The following is a 25,528-nucleotide window of genomic DNA, read 5'->3' as shown; positions in this document are numbered from 1 at the left end:
CTGGTTTATTTGATATTTTTTAATGATCATTTTGTTTGAATGCCTCGAGTTCATCATTGTAAAGTACTTTAAGGAACAATTTTGACTTCATATTTGAGGTACTTTTTGAAGTATACGCAGTATTGATACCATTTTAATTCCTCCCTTGCCATGAGGGTGCCACATGTTTCATTTGGAGTTTTACACCGGATAAGCTTCTTGATGCAACCCCAAAGGAGATTTGTATCTGCAGCTGGAATTGGACCTACAGCACTGGAGTTTAAATTACTTAAAAATCGGCTTGATGTGATTTTCGCATCAAGCACAGGTGAAGCTGTGTTTCTGGTTTTTCCTTTGGAACAGGAGACTAATGTTGCCTTTCAGCTGTCTTTTGGTAAGGGGTCAGCTACACATTCCACTATGCTCTGAAGCTGCTAACTTTGCATGCTGAAATGCTTAAATTCCAACTGTTTGTTTATCTCTTTCACTGTTACTGTAAATAAGTTACAACAGCTTTAAATGCTGTATGATAAATGTGACACATCTAAATATTTATTTTTTTATTTTTTTATTCAGTATCTCCCTCCTGGCTGTGAGTAACTCATTCAGTTAAAGGACTCTTTAATATAATCATCTCCTTTACAGATACTGTGGAAGATTGATTGTGGGGATGTCATTAATACTGATTTAAAAGGTTAGTGGCTTCGGGTCAGATAGCTCAGTGTGTAACAATAGGGTGATTTTCATTGACCCCTGTGTAGGATGTGGGGAGGTTTGTGAATAAAGGCCTCTGGCTGAATCAGTCTCCTTTCAGGCTTTGTTTTGGTCAAGCACAGCAAGTAATGTGATCGTATTTTAACCTTGTGACCCCGACGCTGTCAGACTCATAGTGTACTCAACACTCTTGCTTCATGAACTTTGGTGTCCTGTATAAGGAAAGAATAGCAGCTCAAATTCTTTTGATTGGATTATAAGATTAGTTAATTGATGAAGGATTAATAGTTGTGAACGTGAGTGCCTTGCCACAGGCTAGCAACCTGTCCAGGGTGCATCCTGCCTCTCACCCTTTGGTCTCACCCCCCACCCTCTAAATTCCTGCTACCTTGATAAAGATAAGCAGAAGAGAATGAATGGATTAAGAATTAATTCTGGATTTCTGCACCACTTCACACTAAACAGTGTTGGAACAGCCTGTCTTAATGTAATCAGTGATTAAAGGCTAAACATTAACATTTGCATTTAGTTTTTAGGCTTGAGTGGTTCTGAGACCTGGCTGGGTCAGCGTTTGTGTCATTTAAACCGAGCCTTTTCTGCATCACTCCTAAACATTGTGCTGACATCATATGTTTAGTACACCAGGGATTCGCTCGTTTCCATTAAATCAAACATTCACTGACACAAGGTAGCTTGTTATCCTGTTCCTGGAATCTTTGGGTTTATTAGTTCAAAACTGGACATCACTGTCAGTACTGAACGTCATGCGGTGAAAGGAAACGCATGGATTGGACCGTACAGGTGAGGAAGGCTGGTAAAAATCACCGACTGTGGTCATACTTTTTTAGAATAACAATTTAAAGCACGCATGGAAAAATGCATTCATGCACAGATTTATTTATACGAACATCACTCTTGCCAGTCTAATTCAGAGAACTGCAGGGCGATGTTAAGAAGCACATAAAACCTCAAACTTGTCCTCAATTTCCAACAATTCACTGTTTGAATATAAAACTATCTTTGGTCATCTTGTTTTTTGTTTGCTGCAGTTATTAAACCTACATTTGGTAATGATTAGGCACTAGGTGTTTCTCTTTTTTTGTGCTGTGCTTTGTTCTGCAGGAGATAATTGGAGTGTAATTAGCTGAACGTGCTACCTGGGCTCATTAAAGCTCTCTTCCTCTTCTCGCTCCGTGTCTCCCAGACTCAGACTAGCTCAACAACAGCATGTGTTTTTGGTTTTATCCTGCATTCCTCATACTCTGCCACTCCTCAGTGCATGCTTTACACTGCTGACTGATACACACATATTCCTTTAGTTTATGTTTCGTGTAAATAAATGGTCTTTTTCTAAATTACCACCTCGTCTTGTCTTCGCCTTCTAGTTGGGCTGTGACATCAGGAACAGCATGTATTGAATGTTTCAAAAGAAAGGCAAACTAAAAACTTCCCTGTACTACTGCATATTTCCTCAGCTTTGTTTAGTCTGGGTTTTTTAGTATATAACTACTTGTATTAGTTTTTAGCATGCATAAGACCACACCAGTCATCAGTAGTGCTTCAGAGATTAATGCAATGCAGCTACTTGGGGACAAAAATAGGAAACCAATTGGTAAAAAGCTTTGAAGCCACTTCTATTTCAAATTCATTCAGTTAATTCTGACTGATCTAGTATTGTGGAACCAAGGTATGCATGTGTATGTTGTCAGTTTTAGTCTAAAACCAGCTTTTTCAGTTTAATAGTTTCTGTTTTTTTTTTTTTTTTATCTCTTGGATTGCATTAACTCCAACTCCTTCCCCTTTTTCTGCTCAAACTTTTGTTATGACTTGCCTAAAGTTTTTTTGCAGTGTGTGTTAGTCGATCGATCATAACACACTAAACATTTTTAAAGAGACTCGTGTAGAAGGCACAATAGGGCTGTGCTGCAGTTTTTAGTTGTGTGGTTTTGTGCCACACAATAGATTTTTGTGCATGTCTGGTAAAGGAAGAGAAGGCTTGTGGGTGAGAAGAAGTGTGAGATGAGTGAACATGTGAAAATGTTGTGCGACTGAATGGAAAAATAAATCATTTGGTGTGAGCAGCAGAGTTGTGATAGTCTTAATCACTTTATAAATCATGCAAAACCGGCCATGATGCCTTTTTTTGTTGTTCACCAACTGCTCAAAAAGCTTGTCCATTAACTCCATAGTCGGGCTGATAATACATATGTATGTATGGGGGTAAATAACACACTGCTTTCAGCACACAAAACATCTATTTGAATTGCAAAACTGGTTATTTTCCCTCTGTTTTCATCCAACACAAAGCTGCTCAGAATTCAGAGCAGAGGTCTGTTTTAAATCAAAACTGTTGTGTGTAGCCAGAGTTTGGCAGCTCTTCATAAATGTGTGCAATAAAGAGATTCAACTGTGGAGGATGATGACTCCTCTGTGAAGCCTTATGTTACACATTGTCATAGTGCAACAGTCACCAAAGGGGCTAGAGGTCAAATCTAACCCTCGTGTACCCAGAAAATGTCCCATTTTAGTCACCTCAACAACAGCTCGTATAGATAGCCCAAGTATTCGTGTATGCATGAGAACTGCTTGCCCAGCTGAGTTACTTAGTCACATTCCTCAGAGGACCCTCCAGCTCACAGCAGGCTGTCACAGTGTCAGAAAGCGTGAAAATGGCTCCTCTGACTGGGAGACCAGACCCAGTCTGGCGTCCATCTGTAGCTCCAGTGTCACGTCAGGGCTGTAGATGTCACTGTTATACAAATACACACGTGGGTGAGTTATGTCAGTGGATTTGAAGCGCTTGAGTGAATTGACGTCAATGAAAGCGCATGCTATACATTTGACATATCATCATTAAAAATGACCAACATGTAAATCCCAATCCTGTTTCATTAGTGTTACAGCTTTAATCAGTGAAAATGGACAAGCTCAAAGGTGCAGAGGAGTCCATATAGGTCTCTCTTACAAATGAAGGAATCTCTGTATGTCAGACCATGCATTCTTCATTTGTCTTTACAACCATTACACCTGGCCGGCAGGAGAGTCACTGTGGATACAAGAGAGTGAAGTCTCTTGGTGTGTTTGGGGCAATGTTGGTCTAGTTTTGGGGCTCCTCTTCCTGTTTCTCAGTCTCTAATGGCTAAGAAATAAATAATGTGCCATCCATTTTACCGGACATGATCATCAGGCTCTTATCACACCAAATGCAAAGTTGTCCCTCCCTTGAATGGTCCTCAGTAGGTCTTAGTTGGGTAGATTCAACCTCTAATAAACAACAGTGCATGACATGCTATTCCATTATTTATTTAACCAAAGCTGTGTGTGAAAAGGTGAGCACACCTCATGATTCAATAGCTTGAAAATCCATCTTTAGCAGTAATATAAAGGAATCGTTTTCTATATGACTTTTTCAGTCTCTGTCCTGATATACAAAACATTACAAAGTAAACGGTCTTGTGTTGCTGTTTTTTCCCCCCCCACAGGACTGTAAGAAAGATCCAGGATGTTGTTATGACAAGCATGAAACACCAGCTCGCCCTCTAGTGGTGCAGATAGCATGCAACATATATAGTGCAACACAGTGAGATGACTTTTAATGATATTGCCTGTGAGATGAGATGAGACACAAAATTCCTCACTTAAGTCAAAATTTCACAGTTTTACATTCTAGATGATACCCAGGCCTAACAAATAAAGAATTGAGTCCATTAGAATATCAAGACATAAGCAACAGACTTTTTTCTGTAAGTGTACACATTTATTTTTTACAATTTATTTTTATTCCATTTCATTTTACGGCCACAGCAATGCAGAAAAACCAAGACGTACTGCTGAAATAGCACTTTTTTTCATATATTAAGACATCTCAGGGATTAAATGTGTAGTTAAACTTCTTTACACAGAAATTGGGCTGTATGTGGCCCACAATGTAAAATTCCCTTCTCTAAAACGAACAAGTAGACCCAAATCACGTCAACAAATGACTAGGTGTAGGGTAAACATTTTTCCTTTAATTTGTCACCCCGCAGTAGTTGCGCTTGCAGTTAATGAGCTTAAATTATGGACGGCATGTCTTGACCTGTCTTTTGACATCAATGTAGAGGGCGCACTTGAACAAAAGCTGGACGAGTGGAGATAATCGGGTGTTACGAGCGGTACGTGAAGGCGTCGTGAGCATGCTGGCGCTAACAGCGGCAAAGGAAGTGCCGTTATTCTCTGCCACGTCTGTAGACTCCTGAAGCGGCGCAGCCTGCAGAGGCGGCAGGTCAGAGCACCGGGATGAGCCGGTGCGTGGTGGTGGGGGGGATGAGAGGGGGGCAGTGGGAGTGACCGAGGAAACGCGGAGGAGAGGAAGGAAAGAGGAAACACGTCGAGGCACAACACAGCGCTGAAAAGAGCTCCGGCTTCTAGGAGCCACCGCTGTCTTCTGGAGGATCCTTTCCTGCAGGACGTCTATTGTCCGGACAGAGCCGCGGGGAAACCCATGCTAAGCTCAGGGAGAATGGAGGAATTCATAACCGAAGAGGAAGAGCCATGGTACGACCAGCAGGACCTGGAGCAGGGTAAGACAAGTCACCATCCTATCCTGCCTGCCCGCAGCATCCCTTGTTTCTGTCAGCTTCTGGCACCGGCCGCTCAGCCGGCCTCTTCGAACAAAGACTCTGTTGTCGTGAGATACGACAGAGAAGTCATTTGGAGCCGTTTGCTTGCTCTGCTTCAGCGCGATCAATAAAAACAGCGAAGGAGTTCCCAAGGAGCGCGCTTCTTTGACAACAATGCTTTGAAAGCATGCCAAGCAGGGCCTTTGCATGGCTGGAAGTAGTCAGCATCAATGTGATGCACCCGTGTCAGGGTCCACCATGAAAGTCCTAATCGAACTAAAGCGCATATTTTTAGGCACCGATGTTGCAATTCTGGGTCGATGTGTTTAAAATATTTTTCCACCTGTTTTGTATTGATTTATTAAATGCTTTGTGTGAGGGATCCCCATTATAAAATATAGCTGAGCCATTCAATTTTTTAACCTCTGCATCACAATTATTTTTATTATATTTTGACATCAGGAATGTCCTCTATGTTGCGGTTATCAGTAGAGTTTGAGAGGAAATATCGATACAGTATAGTTAAAAACAAGGAAAACCAAATATCAATATTTTATTACAGAAATTCAAATACTTTGGGACATGCACCACCACCCTGAGGTAACCCAACACTAGAAACACTTAGCTTGAGAAAATTAGCTCCTAATTTGGAGCAAGTTAATAGATGGCGACTAAATGGCTGCAGAGAGCAGGACCCGTTTGATTGCAAGGTATTTGAAACCTTTCTGCAAACAGTTGCAGTCTGACTCGGACTGACTGCAATCGTTCTCAGTGAGGTTGTCAAAGGCTGATTTCTGTCTAATTAAAAATGCAGACAGATTGCCAACATGTTGCCATCAGTCTGCATGAGTCTTAGTCAATGAGTACAACTCAGCAGGCTGCCAGCTGGTTGTATTCTGTTATATTCCTCAAGAACAGGAAGGTTACTGAGCAGAAATGTAATAGTTAGATTGCTGTTCATGTAGATGGAAACAGCTATGTGATTTTTCAATGATTTACCACTGTTAATGGCTGTATTATCAGCTAGCATGCAATTGCTAACCATTAAACTACAAACTGATGCCAGACTGATAGCAGACTAACTGCATGTTATGGTGACATTTATGGCAGGTTTTTGTGACAGTGTTGAGATGGTTATCTGATGTGAGATAGCTTTATCTTACTGGATAAAAAAATGTATTGACAAAGTTTAATTTTAAGGACAAAAAAATCGAAATATTTTCATATGGCGAATAAGGGGCTATGATAATATCATATCGTGGGATGTCTAGTGATGGCCAGCTCTAGTTACCAGTGACTAGTGATGATAAAATAAGATTAAAAAAAAGAGATAAAAAAAACATTTTTCTGTAAAATAAATAAATGAAAAAAAAAAAAGAAAGAATTGCAGTTTGCCAACATTATTCTGATTGAACTAGCTTTTGTGAAGGAAAAATCTCAATAACCTTCCAGTTCAAAGCTTGCTAATTAACTCGTGTCTTTCCATTAACACCATAACCTCCGCCCAGTAACAACACAAGGGACTCGACTGTCAGTGTTGCTATATTTAAAGAACACCTAATGTCCTCATTTCCAGCTCTAAATTTTTATTTTATTCCTTGGTGAAGTCCCTGAAATTATTGTTGCTGTTTAGTTTGGCCAACTCTCTCCTGATTGGCTGCCCATTGTAAACATAAAGTCTGAACTGCTGGTGGGTGGAGCTGTGTGCCTCGGATGACCATAATAGGAATATCCTCTGTTACTGACATCATACAGTGCCAAGAGGAGAAAACACTGGTGCATTTAGCATCCAATCTGAAGCTTGTACATACACTGACTTTATTATTTGAAAAATTTGCCATGTTTAATATGAGGATTTCCTATTATAACACTGTATATATGACAAAAAATTAGTAAAGCCCGACGAGCTGAAGATACAATAAACATTTACTAAGCCTTTCAAATCGATTTCAGTGTTCATACAAATTGCAGCTGATGTTGTAGCAGATGTATCAGCTGGTCTACATCTGAATGACGGCAGCTTTTTATATTCCATTTCCAGGGAGCTTTTAAATGTCGGTGACTCAGGAAATTACATTTTGAATGAAGTCACACAGTCTATTTATTGATGAATGGAACATCTGCAGATATTCATGAGCCAGTTTGAAACCAGTCTGAACCTGATCATTCAGGGACTTGTATAATTATGTTTTTAGGACTTATCCACAGCTGTGAGTCTTCACATTCTCTGTACCACTTAGCTCATTTCCTGTCGTGTATAATCTCTCAATCACCTGCTCCCTGCTCATCTAATTATAATGCTAAGCTACATTTCCCCTGCCTAAGGCTAAATGGTGCTGATGCTGTGATTTTACCTGACTAGAAACACCAATGGACGCACAAACAAACACACTTACCATCATGATGTCATCGATTGATAAGCTAACTTGTTTCCTGTGCACCAAGTGTCACACATTAAGGAAACCGAGGGTTAAAACGGGTCTTTAATTGGCTTTATTTTGGGAGATGGTGAGGAAGAAGAGAGTGAAATTAGAAGAAAGACGAGGCAAATCAGAGCGACAGTGTGAGAGCGGAAAGTCAAAATGGCTGGAGCCAGAGAAACGAGCTGTGTCTCAGAGAGATCTGAGTTTGATGGAACAGAGAGGATGTCAGTCCTCTCTGAACAGTGCTGGGCTACAAAGTGCTGACTGCCCCAGTTCATCTTCAGTCGTGTGGCATTTCTAGGTGCATCGAGTCCTTTGGATAGGCACACCACTCTCATCGTATTACCTTGTTGTCATGCAGGAATCACTGTAAGTTGATGTTCTTTGGGATGATTTTCCCCACAGAAGTGTTGGCTAAAATGTGGATAAATGAGGATTTCTTTCTGCACCAGAGACCTGCCCAGAGTGTACCCCGCTCCTTACCTGGTAGCTGGGTGGGAGAGTGGGTGGATGAAATTAGGATATTTTTCTTTTTAGTAGTTTTTAATAAGAATTGCTAAAAGAGTTTAAAACTGTGTAATAGTAGTCTTTGCCTGTTTTTGCCATTACCGTCTTTGACCAAGGATCACTGTCAGTTCATATGGTAACCTTCTCAGCCACAATGTAGGCCTGCCTTCAAGCCAACCCTGCTTTATCACATTTGTTTACTTTTTTAGCTGAGCTGCAAAAAAGCTTCCTCATCCTTTTAGGGTTTCTCACATGAGCTCACACGCAGATTGCTCAAGAGCTATACTGACCATGATACAGTCATATCATGGAAAAAAATTTATATTTTCAGACTGTTTGGCAGTCGTTCCTGGAGGTTGCTGGCTTGTGTGTGCATGTTTAGACGTCTTTTTCAGGACAGAACATTGCTGTGCTACTATACTTGTGAGGACCAACAGTCCCAAAATGCCTGTTCCCATGATTTTGAAGTCATTTTTGAGCCTAAAAATGTTGTTTTAGTGTCAGGTTTCTTATTAGGTTATGGTTAGGTTTAGGCTGAGGGTTAGGGATTCATTTTTGATGGTTAGGGTAAGTGGCTAAGGAAAGCATTATCTCAGCTAGATGTCCTCACTAAGATATGAAAATGAGTGTGTATGTGTCTATATTGGCGGTGAAGCTAAGAGAAGTGGCTGAACCTGTTTTCATCTTATAATCCGATGTTTATGAGAGGTGCATATTTTAAAATATGATAGTTGCATCATGGGGCTGTATTTGAGCGAGTGGTGTTGGGGATGAAAATCAATGGCATTGTGAAAAAGTACAGTCAGCTTTTGAACCACTATAAAATGGCATCATTTCTCAGCATGACAAAAACTCTAGTAAAAGCATACTTGGATGGAAAAAACACACCTGAGTCTTGCCTGGACCTCAGCATTACTGAAGCGTTGTGGGATTATCTTGACAGAGATTTAATTTCCCCAACTCTTTATCCAACTGGAGAAATAAACATGATTCATATTTAAGTGACTTTCATAATGAGCAGTATATACTGGTTGAATAGATTAAATAGAGAAAAGAACAAAAAGTGCTATATGAGTGAAAAGAACAAAAAAAATGAAGGGTAACATTAAGTGAAAACAAACTGAAAGTCTGAGTGTGTGTTTGGATGTGGCAGGTGTTAAACTAGGCCTGTAACTGTACAAACTACTCATGATGTCACGTCTCAGCTTTCGACTCTTAAAGGAGGAGAAAGCAGGAAGGATGCAGACGTGTAATTGGGATGCTTCTTTGTTGCTTCTTTGTTTGGGTTTATTGTGTGTTAGCCTGAGCCTCTCCTGGCCGATGACCAAGAAACTAATAAGTGGCTCTACCAGCTGAGACTGGGGGGCTGTTTGATTGCATACATTTGATGAGAGAGCTCTCTAAGCACTCCTGTTACATCATAACTGTTTACATCACTCAGGAGTAGAGAGCAATATCCCAGGATGTTTTTATAAATTGCTACTTTGCCATGTAGTATGCATCATTGCAGTCAGTATTACAGCCCGGATAAGCACTATGGTGTAGTTCTTCTGTCTGGTGAATGTTTCTAGTGCATTTTCTGTTACAAATTTAGTCTGAAACACTAGAAAAGAGGAACCAGAAGTCTTATTTTCCACATTCCAGTGAGTCTCGTGGGTGATACACACCTAACCAAAAATCAGCCTGTGGAAGACATCACTACGTGCTGTACTGAATGCATGGATTCGACTGCAGATGCATTCACACACTCTTAAAAATAAACTTTTATTTTTCTCTGAAGTACTGACACTCTGGCAGCTGGCTGCATGGGTTGTCTGGATAGCTTCTTCATGCATGATGTAATTGTGTCGGTGTTCCGGTCTCAGTGATGTCACCTGTGGGTCAATGTCAGGTCTGTCTGGAGCAAACAGTTGTCTATGACAGCTATTAACTTGCAAAGTTGTTGTCTTGTGCAGTGAGTTTCATCGATTGGCCCTCTTCCCCACTTCTACTCTTCCTTTGTTTTCCTCCTCATCTTTTTCTCTCCTCCCCCTCTTCCTCTGTTGTTGTGTTGATACTGAGGCTTTAGGCTGTGTAGCGCTAACTCTCCCTCCATCAGCCAAATCCCCTTCGACATCTTGTAGACACAAAGACTTTTGGGTTGTCTGGTTTTATTTGGGCTGTATTTCACATCATCAAGACAACTTCTGAAAAATGCAGGTTCGTTTTCTTTATATTTATAAGAGAAGCGCTAATTAGGGTAACATTGTGCTAATTTTTATAGCAGTTTCATGGTGATGGAGAGAGACAGAATATAAACCACAAATCAGGAAATAACACTTTGCATGAAAAGTATAAATTGATTTGCATGTCATTGAAATAAGTTTGGTTCCCTATAAACCAGCAGAAATCTGGCTCCCACAGACTGGCTTTGTGCCCACGTGGCACACAGATTACAGTCAGTCACCTTCAGCCCAACCAAAACCAAAATCAAACTCTTTGGCATCAACTCAACACACAGTGTTTGCACGGAGGTGGAAACATTATGCTTTGCGGCTGTTTTCCTGTTAAGGGTACAGGACAACTTCGCTACATTGACGACGGTAGAGGCCATGTATTATAGATACTGGTTGAGAAACTGCTTCCCTCAACTAGAACAATGCAGAACGGTCTTGGGTGGATCTTTATACCCCCACAGCAACACAGGAGTAGCTAAAGAGCCTAGCCAGTTTCCAGACTTTCATTCTATCAAAAATAAAATCTTTAGGTTTCTTTACCAGTTAGTAAGTCGTGTTTTGCTTTCATTTCAATGACATGCAAATCAATTTATGACTTTTATGTCATGTGTTTTGTTTTTTTCTGGATTTGTGGTTCATATTCTCTCTCCCTTAAAATGAAACCACAAACTACTAAACTTTAAATACAATTTAGACTGGTTGTCGACAGTATCCAGATGGAAAGATGTAATAATGTAATGTAGAATTACTGAAAATAAAAAAGCTCAAACTCAAATCAATACATTTAGAAAGTGTGTAAGAAGTAGATGATCATAAAGTATTTTGCACCAGTCATACAAATATGATGAGTATATATCAGATCTAATGGGGGAACAGCTCTGTGTACTCCTGCTTATGTGCTTGCAACTATAGGAAAATGTTGCAGTGATGCAGGTTATCAGTTGCCTGGATGTATTATGGCCTGGCATTGATCCATTTGCTAACTATTCATTACTTAAGCCAGAGGCTGGACTGCATGACAGATGACTTTGTTGGCTGTTTAGTCCTTCACTTTCTGAGAGGCTGCAAGCCACATTTTGCTGACTCAGAGCCAGTAATGTAGGCCATCAGTACTGCTGAGTCAGCGCACGGTTTAAGTGGATGCTGCTCATCTTAATTTGGAGTATTTTAGCAGCCGGGACGTATAAATAAAACACTAAAATGTGCTAAAATCAGAGTAAATGGTCTCTCTAAGAAAAAGACAGCATCCCAGCGAGTGAAATCTCTATTCTCCTCTTAATCTCAGATGTGTCACTCCAAATAATCTGGGTTCCAATCTGTGACCTTCGTATTCAGTCAGTGGAGAGTAGGAGGCTTGGAGGGAGACGTGCTGCAGGGAGGAGCGCTGCCTCGCTGTCTTCCCTCTATAATTGAATTGGTCCAGGGCAGACTAAGGCGATGTGATGGATCATTGTAGTTATAACCTTGCTTAAAATAGAGCTGTGTGCGGCGTTAAATGTGGCAGAAGTCATCTAAATTGTGCAGCTGCATTATGTCTTCTTCTGTGAGATACCCCCCACCCCACTGTCACTGTTCATTTCACACCTCTCCCTTCCTGTTCTCTGCTTTCACTCATTCAATCTGCCTCCTTCTCTTTAAAAATGTTTCATCTGCTTCTTTTTCTAGATCTCCACTTGGCAGCAGAGCTGGGAAAGACTCTGTTGGAGAGGAACAAAGAGCTGGAGGACTCTCTGCAGCAAATGTACATCACCAATGAGGAGCAAGTGCAAGAGATCGAGGTGTGGACCACAGAGCAATGCAAATATTACATTAATTAATATCACAGGACTGCCAGCTCAAGGGCACTTAGTAACAGCAGTGAACAGAATTGTTACAGGAAGTGCAATTGCAAGTGAATTCTTCTGCAATACAAAAAATGTGTTATGGAGTCCCACAGGGCTCTGTACTCAGCAATAGTATTAGGTGACAATGCAGATGACACCCAGCTTTTTTCCTTATGCCACATGAGTCTGCTTAAAGACATTAACGTGCAGATAGCCTGTTGGTTTCTACTCGTGTCCGAAGGGGACACGGTGTCTTGCCAGATACCTTACTCTGGATGGCATTACCTCGGCGTCCAGTACTACTGGGTTGAACTATTTTTGTCCTTTAATTGTACATAAAAAGTTTTTTTTTTTTTTAAGACAACTGTTTATATGAAAAACGACTATCTACATTAGGAACTTCCTGTCTCAGAGTGATGCTAAAAAACAACTTTGTGCATTTGGTACACATTGGCTAGACTATTGTAATTTCTCATTATCAGAATGTCCTAATGGATCCATTAAAAGGCTTCATTTCCAAACACAAGAGAGATCATGTTTCTCCTTCTGCATTTTCCGCAGCCTTCCGCTGTTACATTCCTCTGTGTCGAACCACCAGACAGTATGTTTGGCAGGAGGCCTTCTCTCTGTTTTGAAGGTTAATCTTAAACAGGGCTTATTTTCTTCATTTCTGTGCACATATTCCTGTTCCTAGACTCTAGTAAAGTAGCTCTGCATGGCTAATAACAGAATCTAATCTAATTAAATTACCTTATACTGGACCTTGATGCAAATCCTTGGTTCGGAGTTTGTAACAAACTTTCGTTTTGGTTTTCTTCGAGCCAGCTTGTTATTTATTTGCTGCTCCTTGTACAGAGAGTATTTGAACAGCAGGTGGGTGGAGCCTTTGTGCTCACACTTCTCAGTGACAAAGAGCCAAAAGTATTTAAAACCCAGCCTTAAATGGAGCATTTTAGAACAGAATGACGTTTGAGCTTATGGTGAACAGGGCACCCATAATTTCTGTGTGCATGTACAATGAAAATAACGGGCTATTCTATTATTCTATTATTCTATCAATGGAGCTGGATGAGGTGACCTGTGAACTGTCCCTTTGTTACACTGCTGTAGACTATTTTCTTCTGTGTAACACAATGCTTTAGCACAATTCTTGAATTAAATTAAATTGGGTGGAAACACCCAACGTGCTTATTTATGCGCTTATCTTTAGTAAGGAATTTTCTGCTAACTGGTGAAGTCCATCTGCTGAATGATATCATGCAGTATGGTGTGAAGCTGTACAGCAGGTGTTTAGTGGCTCAGGAGTTAGGTTGCAGTGATAAATCCTACATATGTGCTGTAAAAAGTAAATGAAAGCCAAATTTAAGTGACCGTTAAAAGCTTCTAGCTTCAGAGATCTAAGAGATTGTTGGAACTTTACCTGAAGTTGCGCATTTTTATTTGCGCTAAATATGTGTATGCGTTTGTTTCCAGTACTTGTCAAAGCAGCTGGAGGTTCTTCGGGACATGAACGAGCAGCATGCCAAAGTGTACGAGCAGCTGGACGGGACCGCCAGAGAGCTGGAACGCACCAACCACACGCTGGTGATGGACAGCAAGTCCTCGCAGCAAAAGATCGAGAGGTGAACGGGACTGGGAGCTTTCCTTTTTCCATGTTTTTGGCCTTCTTTCATTCATTTATAAATCTTTGCCCTCTCTTATGCACCAGGTTAACGGGGACTATTGAGACTTTGCAGAACCAGGTGGAGTCTCTGTCAGGGCAGGTGGAGCAACTTCGCTCCATGGAGCAACTGCGGGTCAGGAGGGAGAAGAGAGAGCGACGCAAGACCATCCACTCATTCCCTTGCCTGAGGGAGCTTTGCACAGCACCCAGGTACCTGTTTTGTCTTCCATAGAATGAGAAAGAAGAGGAAAGTAGTTATAGAAAGTCACGCTTAAACACTGCATGCCAGCATCAAACTGCTAAATATTTGTCTCATCTGTTATTTTGTCAGGTATGAGGATGAGTTTGTAGTGGGCAGGGCTGAAAGTTTTACTATGGAAGCCAAGCGTCAGCCATTTGAAGAAGAGAACCAGCACCTGAGGGAAGCGGTGTCTGCTCTGAGAGCTGCTGTCCGGGCCGAGAGGAGTCGCAGGGAAGGGGTGGAGAGGGAGTGCAACCTCCTGATATCGGAGTTCTCCCGGCTGCAGACACGGGTGCAGGTGGGGTGCAAAAATAATGCACTAAGCATGTTTGGCTGTTAAGATACAGGAAAACATACAAGCAGAAAAGATATCGGCAAGTTGTTTTTTGTTTTTGTTTTTTTTCCACCAAAGTGAAACTAACTGCTAGCAGGGACAGTGCTAATTTGTCAGAGTCCATTTGATTTCATTGGTTATGACATTTAATTATGTCTTCAATGCTGATCACCCCTAATGAAAACTACTGACTAATGGAGTGTCGTTTTGAATTATGGCCTTAATCATAATCATATTGTTCTATTCAAATGTGGTCAAAAGTGTGACCATGTGAACAGCGAGGCTTGGTGAGCTAGCTGTATATGTTGTTGAGGTACGTCACAGATGCTGATACCACATAATTGGTGCTCATAAATAGAGTATTAATAAGATGCCACTCAGCTTTTTTTTTTTTTTTTTTTTAAATAACCAAGTGGTGAGCATGTTTATTTTTCCTGCAAGAAAGGTTTTTTTTTGTTTTTTTTTTTAAAGTAGAAGTCCATGTGTACATGCTCGCTTGAGCGGCCTCAAGTGGCCATTAGCAAAACTGCAGGTTTCTGCACTTCAGCACACTGGCTTCTTTTTTTCCAGCCACTTCAGCCTAAAGTTTCTGCATCTGTCAGACTAAATAGTCATTGATTATGGAAAGGGGTAAAATGTTCTTTAAATCTGATCTGTGTGCAGTTTAATAAACTACCTTGTAACTTGATCAACTGATCCAAAAATGATGATTTGTTGATTATAAATTAAAGACAATTAAGTGGAGGAGAATTTTCCTATGATGTGCTATTTATGTCTTTATATCGAGTGTGGGTAATGAATTTTATTTGAAATAAAACTAACTGGTTGTGCTCACAGGATGCTGAGAGATGCCAGGCGAGAGTGCGGGAGCTGGAGGTGGAGCTGCAGGAGCTGCAGCAGCTGCGCCGAGCTCGAACTTTCCTCCTGAGCAGTGAGGATGATGGTGTGGCTCTTACCCAGACTGTCCTCAGTATCACCCCGGAGACCGACACCTTTTTGGAAGTGGAGGTCGGGGAGACGGGAGGAGGCGTCAGGGAGGAGACAGCAGGTGGAGGAGGTGTTGGAGGTGAGGCGTTACCTGATTCCAGTCCTGTGAGGAAAAGCTGCAGCGACACGGCGCTCAATGCCATCGTGGCCCGGGATGCGTCCGGCAGAAGGAGAGGCAGCTACGCTCTGCACGCCAATAGCGTGAGGAAAAGAGGGATGTCCATCCTAAGAGAGGTGGATGAGCAGTACCACGCCCTGCTGGAGAAGTACGAGGAGCTGTTGGGGAAGTGTCGACGACACGAAGAGAGCCTGTGTCACGCCGGCGTCCAGACTTCCCGGCCCGTCTCCAGGGACCCGTCTATGAAAGACTGTGCCATGGGCCCCATCGTGGCACCTCCCCCTACTCCCACCCAATCGCCGTCCACCCCTGAAGCCATCGAGAGCATCAGCAAACAGGTGGAGGCGGTGGATAAGCGGCTGGGGCAGAACACTCCAGAGTACAAAGCCCTTTTTAAGGAGATCTTCTCTCGTATCCAGAAGACTAAGATGGACATCAAAGCTACCAAAGCTGCGAAAACTAGCAAACCTGGTAAATCTGGTAAATCTAGTAAACACTAAATTTACACCGACTGGCTCTAGAGACGGTGGCATCATTGCTTGTTCAGTGTTAGGTTGCGAAGGTGCCCGGTGCGAACATTCTTATAGAGGGTGCTACTTTTAAAACCACTAAATTGAATTATGGTTCAGGTTGACTGAGGTCACGTCAGACTCTTGTGATCGAGAGCTGAAACCTTCTGATTTGCATGCGATCAATCTGTAAAAGTTGGAGAACTTAAGCATAAAAACATAAACAATTTAATTTCAGCCTGGTCCAAAGTCTGTTCTGGCTTCACTGCCTTACTAACTATACTTAAAACACTATTACACAGCTTGTGGGCCTGACCAGTACACCAAAAGCTAAAGTTTCACAAAAACTAATAAAACTGCATATCTGAGAGAAACACGAGTACAAATCAATGTCTGTCATGTGTTGCTTTTAACATAGAGAACTAAACTAGCATTTCTGTGATTATAATAAGACAAAGATTGATTCCTCACCTCACAAGCCGAGGATGTCAAGGGTGACCTGGAGGTGCTACTTTGACTAATATCACTAGTCGCGTTAACTCTAGTGAAGCATTTTTGTCTGGACGAGATTCCTCCTTCCTGTGTGTGACCTTACTTTGGCTTAGTGAAAGTTTACGGGGCTTCGCCTTCAATAGTTTGAGATTTTGGGAAAGTGATGAAAAGATCCATACCAGTGCTGTGTTTGTATGTTATTAAGCCACCGCTCATTTAACATAAACACTAACCCGACTCTTGTCATAACAAGTTGTGGGTTTTGGGGAGCAAAAGTGTTGTGAATGAATATAATACAGAGATTACTGACTGATACTGGATTATTGTTGCTAATACTAGGTAGTAAAATGATTATCTTTATACCTGGTTATATTCTTTATCTTTCAGTCTTCTACATTACTGAGTGCACTCAAAACCTATAGCTGGCCAGTTGCCTTGCTAGCAGGTCAAAAGCGGAGATGAGCACTAGTGAAATGACAGTTACGTTGAAAGTGTTTGAAACGTTGGGGTCACTTTTTGTTTTTTTTAAATTAATTATCAAGCAATACATTTCACACTGGCTTTTGTCCAGCTGACACTAACATAGCTGGTAGCTGCCAAAATCCATTTATATAAGATAAGATTAAGTAACCATTTGGACAACATTGCATATATCCACAGTTTGTATGGCATAGATCAGCATATATATAACTAGTACTTGTTTAAGATTTTATTTGAACGTAACACGGTGCAGGTACTGCAGACAGGGTTTCTAGTATGTGATAAAACATTAAAACAAAAAGGGCCAGAAGGGTCCAAAATTGAGGCTGCAAAAGCAAGTCAGTCCCCCTAAACTCTGATGGAAAAATGCCCACCTCTGGAGGAAATGCACGTTTACAATTTGGTACTAAAACCCATTTTGGTCTGCTCTTCGGCCACAGTGGATCATCTGCCTCGATCTCTCACCCTGTCCCTAGCACCCTCTTCTGTCACACTAACCATCTGCATGTCCTCCGTCACTGCGTCCATGAATATTCTCTGTGCTCTTCCTCCTTTCCAACCTGGCAGCTCCATCTTCAGCATCCTTTGTCCACTATTACGCCTTTCTGTCTGTACAAACCTTATCAGCCTTACCTCACTTAAAACCTGAGCTTTTCCTCTAATTCACTCCCTTCTGATCCTGTCCCCTCCTGGTCACCCAAATAAAAGCTCAGTATCTTCAACTCTGCTACCTCCAGCTCCACTGCCTGTCTTTTTGTTATCAGCTTTCACTGTTACTGTTATCTTCCTGTCACAAATCTACTCACTCCACCTTCCCTGCACTCTCTTCTTCTCCTCTCTTGTGCACTCTGTTGCTTTGGATGATTTAAACTCCTCTACGTTCAAAACTCCTTGCATCTTCACCGATTCACCTGTCTCCCTTTCATAAAAAATAGCATGACTTGCTGTTGATTAATTCTACTAACCGCTTGTGCACCTCCTTTGTTGATTGAAGTGCTAGTATTATTAATACTATATATCTAACAAGACAGCAACAGCCAAAATGCTAAAGTCGAGGTTCATAAGGAATATCTGTTCCCAACCAGCTGTTTGCAACAGTGCTTAAAAAGTACGTGCAGGAAAATGAAAGACCTGGCAACCCTGGCTGCAGGCAGTACTGAGAGCTTCTTCAGAGCCCATCGCTACCATTTCCAAATTACCCCAGTAATATTTTTCTACCCATGTTCTGTTTAAAGTTTGCATATTGGCACAAATCTGACAACAAAAATGCTAATACCGACTGATCTGTGATAGGCCCAGTAAATACTACAAAGCTTCTGACTTAGAGATGAGTTGCAAAAGGAGAATCTCTGCAGATAGCTGTTTTCACTGTTTCCTGGGCATTATGAGCTTTCATACAGAATACAGTAAATATAAAGCATGAGGATTTCTGGTTGCTGGGGTGATAACTGAATGAAGACGGCATGAAGGTTTGTGAGGAAGTAGATTTTATATAGTTAGTCATTCACACTTAATAGCTGATGTGTAACCGGTATAAGGCTTCAAACCAGGGCTTTTTCTAACACCTAGCAGTCTTACCAAACTATAAAGCTAACCTGCAACATATTGCACCTTTTTCACAATATACAATAACTATGCCTTTTTTCTTGGTAACCTCCTATATGTAAACCTTTGTTATAATGAATGTTATTACGGTTATATATTTTATACACAGCTCTTCAGCGTCGTGGAGGACAAATGGACACAGCTAACACCGGAGGGATCGTAAACTAGTGTTTGAGGCTCATGTGTGTTTTTAGGAAGAGAAAAAACCCCACTGTGGATAATGGATTTTGTGTGCAACCCAGAAAACAGTTAGTGAACAAACTGGTGCGTTTGAGGTCGGCGCTCGTGTCATTTCGAATGATCCAAGCGCAATGAGAGAACACGTGTTAGCAATGCCAAACCAGAGCCTGTTATTATTCTACCAGGTTCATGGGGTTTCTGTACTGTAATGACTTACCTATTGCACTTAAAATGTCTGACGCCTCATCTTTTCATATTTAGGATGGGTAACATTCAAACTGTACCTGTATTTTGGTTTTTTTTTGTGTGAATTTTTAATTTTTTCTTTTTTCTTTCTTTTTTTTAATTTTTAGTGCCGATATGTGAATGTTGATAACATGCTGTCAGAATAAATTTATTTAATTTGCTTTACTTTTATTATCCAGTTGAAACTTGTGCATTATTACTTCATAAGACATTTGCATTAATGTTTAGTCTAATCTGGTATTAGTTCCTATTATTACTGAACTAAGACTTACTTTACCCTGTTAATAAAGCATTTATATAATGCATTCAGTCTCTTTGTATTTGTTGTATAATTAAACTGAGTAAGTAACACTTCCTGACTCTAGAAATAGTTTATGCATGTGCGGATCAGACCCTAAGGTCTCCTCTCACACAAACCTCTCTCCCTGACCCGGTGAGATAATGTCATGTCAGTCACACAAATTAGTTGATCTCCATTCCTTTTTTGGTGGCTGCAAGCTGTTGGTTATGACGGAAATAATAAGACTATGGAAGTGGCCACAAGATAGGAAGAGTTTGGTCATCCAGGAAGCGTTCAGAAGCATAGAAATAAAGTATCGATCCTGTCGCGCTTGTATTGATCCACACCATTGATATTTGGATTTATAGGCCCAACTCTATTGTCTACTGATCGTTCCACCAAGTGAGGTGTTTCAGTCATACAAAACTGGAAGGAGACCCTGGGGAAGCTGGAGAAATTCTATCACAATACTGAGTTGGGAACACTCCAGCACACCATAGGATGAGTTGGAGGTGATGGCTGGTAAGAGGAAGGCTAGGTTATCCCCTGTCCAGAGAATTGACTGCATAAACCAGATATGGGCAGGGATGTTAAACTCATTTTGCATTGTGGGCCATATACAAGTCAGATATATAAAGTGTAGGTATTTGTTTAAAAATATAGGGAGCTAAAGTAAAAGGTTGTCAGAAAAATAACTACTTAAGTAAAGTACAGGTATCTGAAAAGTTAACGAAGAAAGTAAACAGTAACAAAGTATTTGTACTTTGTTGCTTCCCACCTCTGTGCCACTTTTTAAAGTGACTTTAGCTGATGTATTATTGGAGTAGTAAAAAACCACAAGACTTCAGCACATTTTGTGAGTACAGGGAAAGTTTTCTCATCAACAGCTACTGATAAAACGCTGCTGTTCTATAAGGTATAACATAATTTGTGTTGTAATAGAGGTTGAAATAGTGGTAGAAAATAAAGTACCGACGTCGTATAGTTATATATTTAGGTATTTGGATATACTTGGGTTCCTCGTCTATCAATCTGACCGCGTGGCCTAATGGATAAGGCGTCTGACTTCGGATCAGAAGATTGAGGGTTCGAGTCCCTTCGTGGTCGACTTTTGCTTACGCCGCAGCCGCCAAATTCGCTTTCGATTCAGTTGCTCTTAGGCAGCTAACCTTCCACCAAACGACAGCAGTTTTTTGGAATGTTTGTGTCCTTGAGTCAATGTTAAAATTAAAAGCCAAACGAAATGAAGATGTTGTGTATGTGAAACGGAACTCCTACTGAAGCTAATAATGATTGATGGTATCCGTCCAAGCGAACGCTAACGTTATGGTTAACTTACTAGCGAAAACGATTATTCCTTAAGATTAAGACACTAATGTTACAAAAGCTAGCAATCTTACCAGTCAGTTCTGGCAACAACAAACACGTACAACAGTGAGTTAAATACAGAAATAATCACTCGCTTCACCATCGGCAGCAGAGTGGCGCAGCGGAAGCGTGCTGGGCCCATAACCCAGAGGTCGATGGATCGAAACCATCCTCTGCTAAGCCTTCTTTTTTTTTCATGAAAGAATAACCCTTGGCTCTTCTCTCGTCAACAAAGTGCTGTTTATTATTACTATAAGCGTAATTTTATAAGTGTCGTTAAACCTAGTGTGTTAAAGTAGCATTCTTAGTTAAAAGTAGTCTTCACTTAAAACATTGTTGGTGTTTATTATGAAACGCTTTCAGTGTTTATTTTACAAACAACAACAAAAACAACAACAAAAACAACAACAAAAACCCAATATGTACATCAACCACTTAATAAATAGTATAAGTATAAAATCACAGGATTGATTATTATAGCCACTAAATCGCAGGAGGGAGAAGTATAACAGTCATCCACTTAGTCAAAATCCACACGTCTGTTCTGCTTGGTAGCTGAATGAATCTTCTTCTTTCTGAGGCGCTCCTTGTTCCTCTTTTCCAACCTGCACAACACATTTAAGGTCAAATTTAGCCATTTTTAAAGTAGATCAACAACCAAATAACGCCACTCTAAGCAGTACCTTGCTGCCCTGAGAGCGATGTCTTCAGCTGTTGGCTCATGGGGCTTCTCACTGGCTTCTGCTATGATAGCAGAGATCTTCTGTATGCAGTCAGAAAGGTTTCTCTGCTGACTCCTACTCAGCTCTGAGGTCACCAGCAGTTCCCCCGCCTTAGTGATTCGGGTTTTGTTCTGCACAGCAACATCAAAGTGAGGGGTGAAAATTAAAAAGTTAAAAAAAAATAATCTGCAAAGAGAATAACTGTATTTTCTGTTAACTGTGATGCAAGAGTAGAAATGAATGAAATTGACATCAACAAGTCAGACATATTTCTTAACTCACAGTATGTGAAAACAAACCTTTTCAAGGATTTTTTTCCGAACATCTTCTGGGATCCATTCTGCTGTTTGCACATGGAATCGGACTTCTGCTTTTGTGCTGACTGTGGATTAAAAATGGTAGACCATCTTATTAACATGCACTATGTTATGCACTAATTATGCACCAGAAAGTATTTATTTTCATTTAAAATTAAACTGTGGTAACCTTTGTTGACATGCTGACCCCCAGGACCGCTGCTTCTGCTGTAAGATACCGTCAAACGTTCTAATACATAACACAAGACCATATGGATTAATACACCGTATAAATGACATGACATTTATATGTGATTCCTCTTGAAAATATGTTTGTTTGTCCTTACCTACTGGAATGTGAACTTGGGTTTCCTGAAAAAAGTCAAAATAAAACCTGTTTCTCGATGGCAACAACTTAAACTACTCAAACTAAACACACCCTACGTTCAATACGTCCAATAAGTTTTATTCGGAAACAGTTGGTAAACTAGTCCTTTTTTAAGGGACTTTTCAGAGGCATTCTTCCTACAACAGAAAGACAGAAACTGTTCGCGTTTATTTTACTGACCTGTGTGCCGGCTGCCTCTCGGGTCCCGTAACTAACACTCGACTGAAAAGTGTTGTTAGTGTGCCTCAGTACAACATTCCGTAATGTTACATGCTGCCTAATCACGTTTATTCCTACACAACGACAAAACACATAGGAACGTCGCGCAATGGAGGCCGCCATGTTGGAGTGACGTCTTCACGACGGTCAAAAGAACGTCGTGTAGCTGTTGCTGCGTCTCGTGACGGTAGCACATGTATGTGTGCTGGTGTATTCCACACCAAACGTCGGGGTTTGTTAGTAGTATTAAAGCTGTGTGTGTGCTAGTGAGATACATGTTAATTTACATTTGGGTTTGGTCCACATGTTTGCAAGCAGAAACATTAAGAAAAAGTTAGGTTCCACCGAGATTTGAACTCGGATCGCTGGATTCAGAGTCCAGAGTGCTAACCATTACACCATGGAACCACACGTGCGAGTGTCAATTTTTTATGTATTCAACCACGAGAAAGAAATGTCACGCTACTACCATTGGCACATAAATTATTAATACAATGTTAACTCACATGATGCAGAGGCCTGAGTTTGTTTAATGGCTCCACTAGCTGGCATTTTACCATGTCACCTGTTGCTACGAACAAATCCTGTTTTTCCCGCTTTAGTCTGAACTAGGTTCTGACATTAGGGTTCCGAGGTATCTGGAAGGCGACCCTGACCTTTTAAATGACGCAAAAAACGGATCTCACTTTCTCACTGACCTTCGTTGTGGAAAGTACTCGGAGGAGACGGCTAGCTGGAAAAAGTGCAGATTGTGCAAAACTGACAGAAGGAGAAATTTACCTTTTGGACAAAGTGCTGAATTGCTCAGATTAAACAGCGGCTCTAAAATGAACAAGGTAGAAGATACACACTTTGATTTATCGCACACATTTGAATCAAAACATAGGGCCACTCATATTTGTCTTTCGATAAAATCCTTTATAAGTGATTATGAGATAAGGAGGGAACTTTTTGGGATATTTAGTATGTTTCCTCTGCTACCTGTAAACTTAAACTTAAATTAATTGTATCTCTAGGTTATTTGTTTAAACTGAATATGAACAACCCATGGTAATGTCAGGGTTGCTAGCTAGCAAACAACTACAGGCATCTTGTTTGTATTAATGGCATTACCATCAAACGGTGACTACATTTAAATTTAAAATGATACCTAAAAATGAAGAAGAACATATGAAGGATTTTGTTTCTCTTCATTTTAACTAATTATTCAAATGTGGTCTTTACACGATCTTTTTGCGTATTTCTGTTATGATCTGTTGTTAAATCTGGTAATATTGCAACTTCTGTTAACATCTGTTGTCTGTATCAATGTAAGACTCATCAAATCATCAATCTGTTTGAGTAAAATGTACTTTTAACTCATTTCAAACAATAGAAACAGTAGAATATTTGCAAAAAAACAAACAAATGCCCCTATAGCAACGAAAGCTTTATTTAAAAGTTTTGGTTCATTATATATATATGTATATATATATATTGTCTATGTGATCTTATTGCATGATTCTGTTAACATGATTTTAGTGTAGTAATATATTTTTATATCTGTTATCTATATTTAGACAAAAAGTGTTCTTGACTTTTTGATGTATGTTCTTGATGTATCATTAATCCATCTCAAAAACATTTGCCCCCATCAAAGAGGCCATAGTAACACTCACTTCTTACATGAAAAAAATGAAAATACAAAATGTAGTCTTTATTTATTTCTGCTATATAATCTTAGCACACGGTGTCACTGGGGTTTATATGTGGTGTTTCAATGCAGCCTGCTCCCAGATTTGGTTCGTGAGCGGCCGCATGAAGCAGCGGCTGATTTTAAAGTGATGATTTAAAAGTGTAAAACTGAGAGCTTTTCGAGATCTCTTGCTTGCTGAAATGTGGTTGTCTTTCTTTTCTAGATTCCCTCTGATGGAGCTGGAGGACTGGGGCCTGCTCAGTTGGACTGTGAAACAATCGCCACCCCATGCCTGCGAGATGTGTCACATGTGTAAGAAACAAGTCTAAACTCATCAGTACACCCAGAAATTGAAATTATGAGCATATACTTATTTGGTTTTCTTAATCATTTTTAATTGTTTATTCTAGGCTGCAGATGTATTTACCTGGATGTGTCGAGCCAGAATTGGAAGACATCATTTGCCCTCCGTTACAGAGCTCAAACGTCTCAGATCGTCCAAATACACTTCCACAACCTTTTAATTGTGGCACGGCTTCTTCAGAGGAGCTGATAGAGGAGGAGAGGTTTTTCCTCAAGTTGTTTATCGAGCAGTTGGTGGCTCACATTGAGATAAAGACCCACACACCAAAAAGCAATGTGGACTTGAGTAAATTAGAGGCACGTGTGAGAGAGAGAACCCCTCTTGACTTACGGTTTACTGACCCTAAAGCCTTTGACAAAATGCTCATCCCCATCTACAAAGACCTTTGCACACAGTTTGGCTCCAAATACCTTCTGCTTGCTGCCCTGGACTCTGGGGATGTTGCCTTTGAAGCAGCTGTTGCAGAAGGACTGAAAACACGGCTAACAGCGTGTGCACGGAAACCTGACAACCTGTTGAAGAGGCTTTTCTCCAAGAGGTCATCCAAGGTTGATCTGTTCAGAGATGTGAAATCACGTCACACTGATGAAAACAGCCAGGACGATGGAAAACCGATTCCATCTTTGATGAAAAGAAAGGGTGATGGTGTCCGGAAGAGGCTGTCCTCCATGGCTTCTGCTGTAAAAAAGAGATTTGGTGACAACTTTGTCACCAGCGAATGCCAAAAACGTGATTTCTTTAATGGCAAGCCTCAATTTATGATTGCCCCCCTTCTCTAATATTTATCCTGAGAGATCTGAAGATGAGCTATTAAATTTGTCTTTTTTTAAAGTAATGTTTATCTTGAAGGATTTAAGGAGGATTTGTTATATTTGGACTATTGTAATAAAACATTGAACATGGATCAGAGTAAGCTGTCAAGTTTTTTTGGATCCTCGATGGTTTCATCATATCCTGAAACTAAATGTACATCCAAAGACGTGCGTGCAAATAATATTGTAAACAAACAACAACTGCAGTGAGAGTCATATATGTATGTAAGTATGGTATCTCTTGAGTGACATAAAAATATAGCAACAAAACCATATACTGTGTAAT

The 25,528-nt window shown here is 40.6% G+C and overlaps 3 protein-coding genes and 2 non-coding genes across 6 annotated transcripts; 3 read left to right on the top strand and 2 right to left on the bottom strand.

The window, feature by feature from the left end:
• Nucleotides 1-1,349: 1,349 nt before the first annotated feature.
• LOC146663089 (cerebellar degeneration-related protein 2-like) lies at nucleotides 1,350-19,403 on the top strand. 2 transcript variants are annotated; one of them, XM_085415701.1, is made up of 6 exons: nucleotides 1,350-1,494; nucleotides 12,106-12,218; nucleotides 13,737-13,885; nucleotides 13,972-14,136; nucleotides 14,258-14,465; nucleotides 15,339-19,403. In XM_085415701.1, exons 2-6 carry the CDS (start codon nucleotides 12,180-12,182, stop codon nucleotides 16,104-16,106), a joined length of 1,329 nt encoding a protein of 442 aa, XP_085271827.1. In that variant the 5' UTR covers nucleotides 1,350-1,494; nucleotides 12,106-12,179; the 3' UTR covers nucleotides 16,107-19,403. The 2 variants fall into 2 exon arrangements, with proteins under 2 accessions (XP_085271827.1, XP_085271826.1); XM_085415700.1 differs by lacking the exon at nucleotides 1,350-1,494 and adding an exon at nucleotides 4,663-5,255.
• Nucleotides 19,404-20,432: 1,029 nt separating this feature from the next.
• Nucleotides 20,433-20,505, top strand: trnar-ucg (transfer RNA arginine (anticodon UCG)). Its single transcript has one exon. It is a non-coding gene; the product is annotated as a tRNA-Arg (tRNA).
• A 586-nt stretch (nucleotides 20,506-21,091) lies between these two features.
• On the bottom strand, nucleotides 21,092-22,544 carry mrpl58 (mitochondrial ribosomal protein L58). The gene is made up of 6 exons (XM_085415203.1): nucleotides 22,353-22,544; nucleotides 22,132-22,156; nucleotides 21,975-22,034; nucleotides 21,788-21,870; nucleotides 21,450-21,619; nucleotides 21,092-21,371 (listed from the first exon to the last, which is right to left on the bottom strand). The coding sequence occupies exons 1-6, from the start codon at nucleotides 22,512-22,514 to the stop codon at nucleotides 21,287-21,289; spliced, it is 585 nt and encodes a 194-aa protein (XP_085271329.1). The 5' UTR covers nucleotides 22,515-22,544; the 3' UTR covers nucleotides 21,092-21,286.
• A 183-nt stretch (nucleotides 22,545-22,727) lies between these two features.
• trnaq-cug (transfer RNA glutamine (anticodon CUG)) lies at nucleotides 22,728-22,799 on the bottom strand. Its single transcript has one exon. It is a non-coding gene; the product is annotated as a tRNA-Gln (tRNA).
• A 149-nt stretch (nucleotides 22,800-22,948) lies between these two features.
• LOC146663085 (uncharacterized) lies at nucleotides 22,949-25,518 on the top strand. Its single transcript, XM_085415702.1, has 3 exons — nucleotides 22,949-23,227; nucleotides 24,290-24,378; nucleotides 24,477-25,518. The coding sequence occupies exons 1-3, from the start codon at nucleotides 23,219-23,221 to the stop codon at nucleotides 25,207-25,209; spliced, it is 831 nt and encodes a 276-aa protein (XP_085271828.1). The 5' UTR covers nucleotides 22,949-23,218; the 3' UTR covers nucleotides 25,210-25,518.
• Nucleotides 25,519-25,528: the final 10 nt, after the last annotated feature.

Source organism: Rhamphochromis longiceps, linkage group LG8 (genome assembly GCF_057381845.1).
Source record: "Rhamphochromis longiceps isolate RC_006_pf linkage group LG8, R_longiceps_female_GT1.1, whole genome shotgun sequence".
Classification (NCBI taxonomy): Eukaryota; Metazoa; Chordata; class Actinopteri; order Cichliformes; family Cichlidae; genus Rhamphochromis; species Rhamphochromis longiceps.
This window is presented reverse-complemented; position numbering and strand designations above follow the sequence as displayed.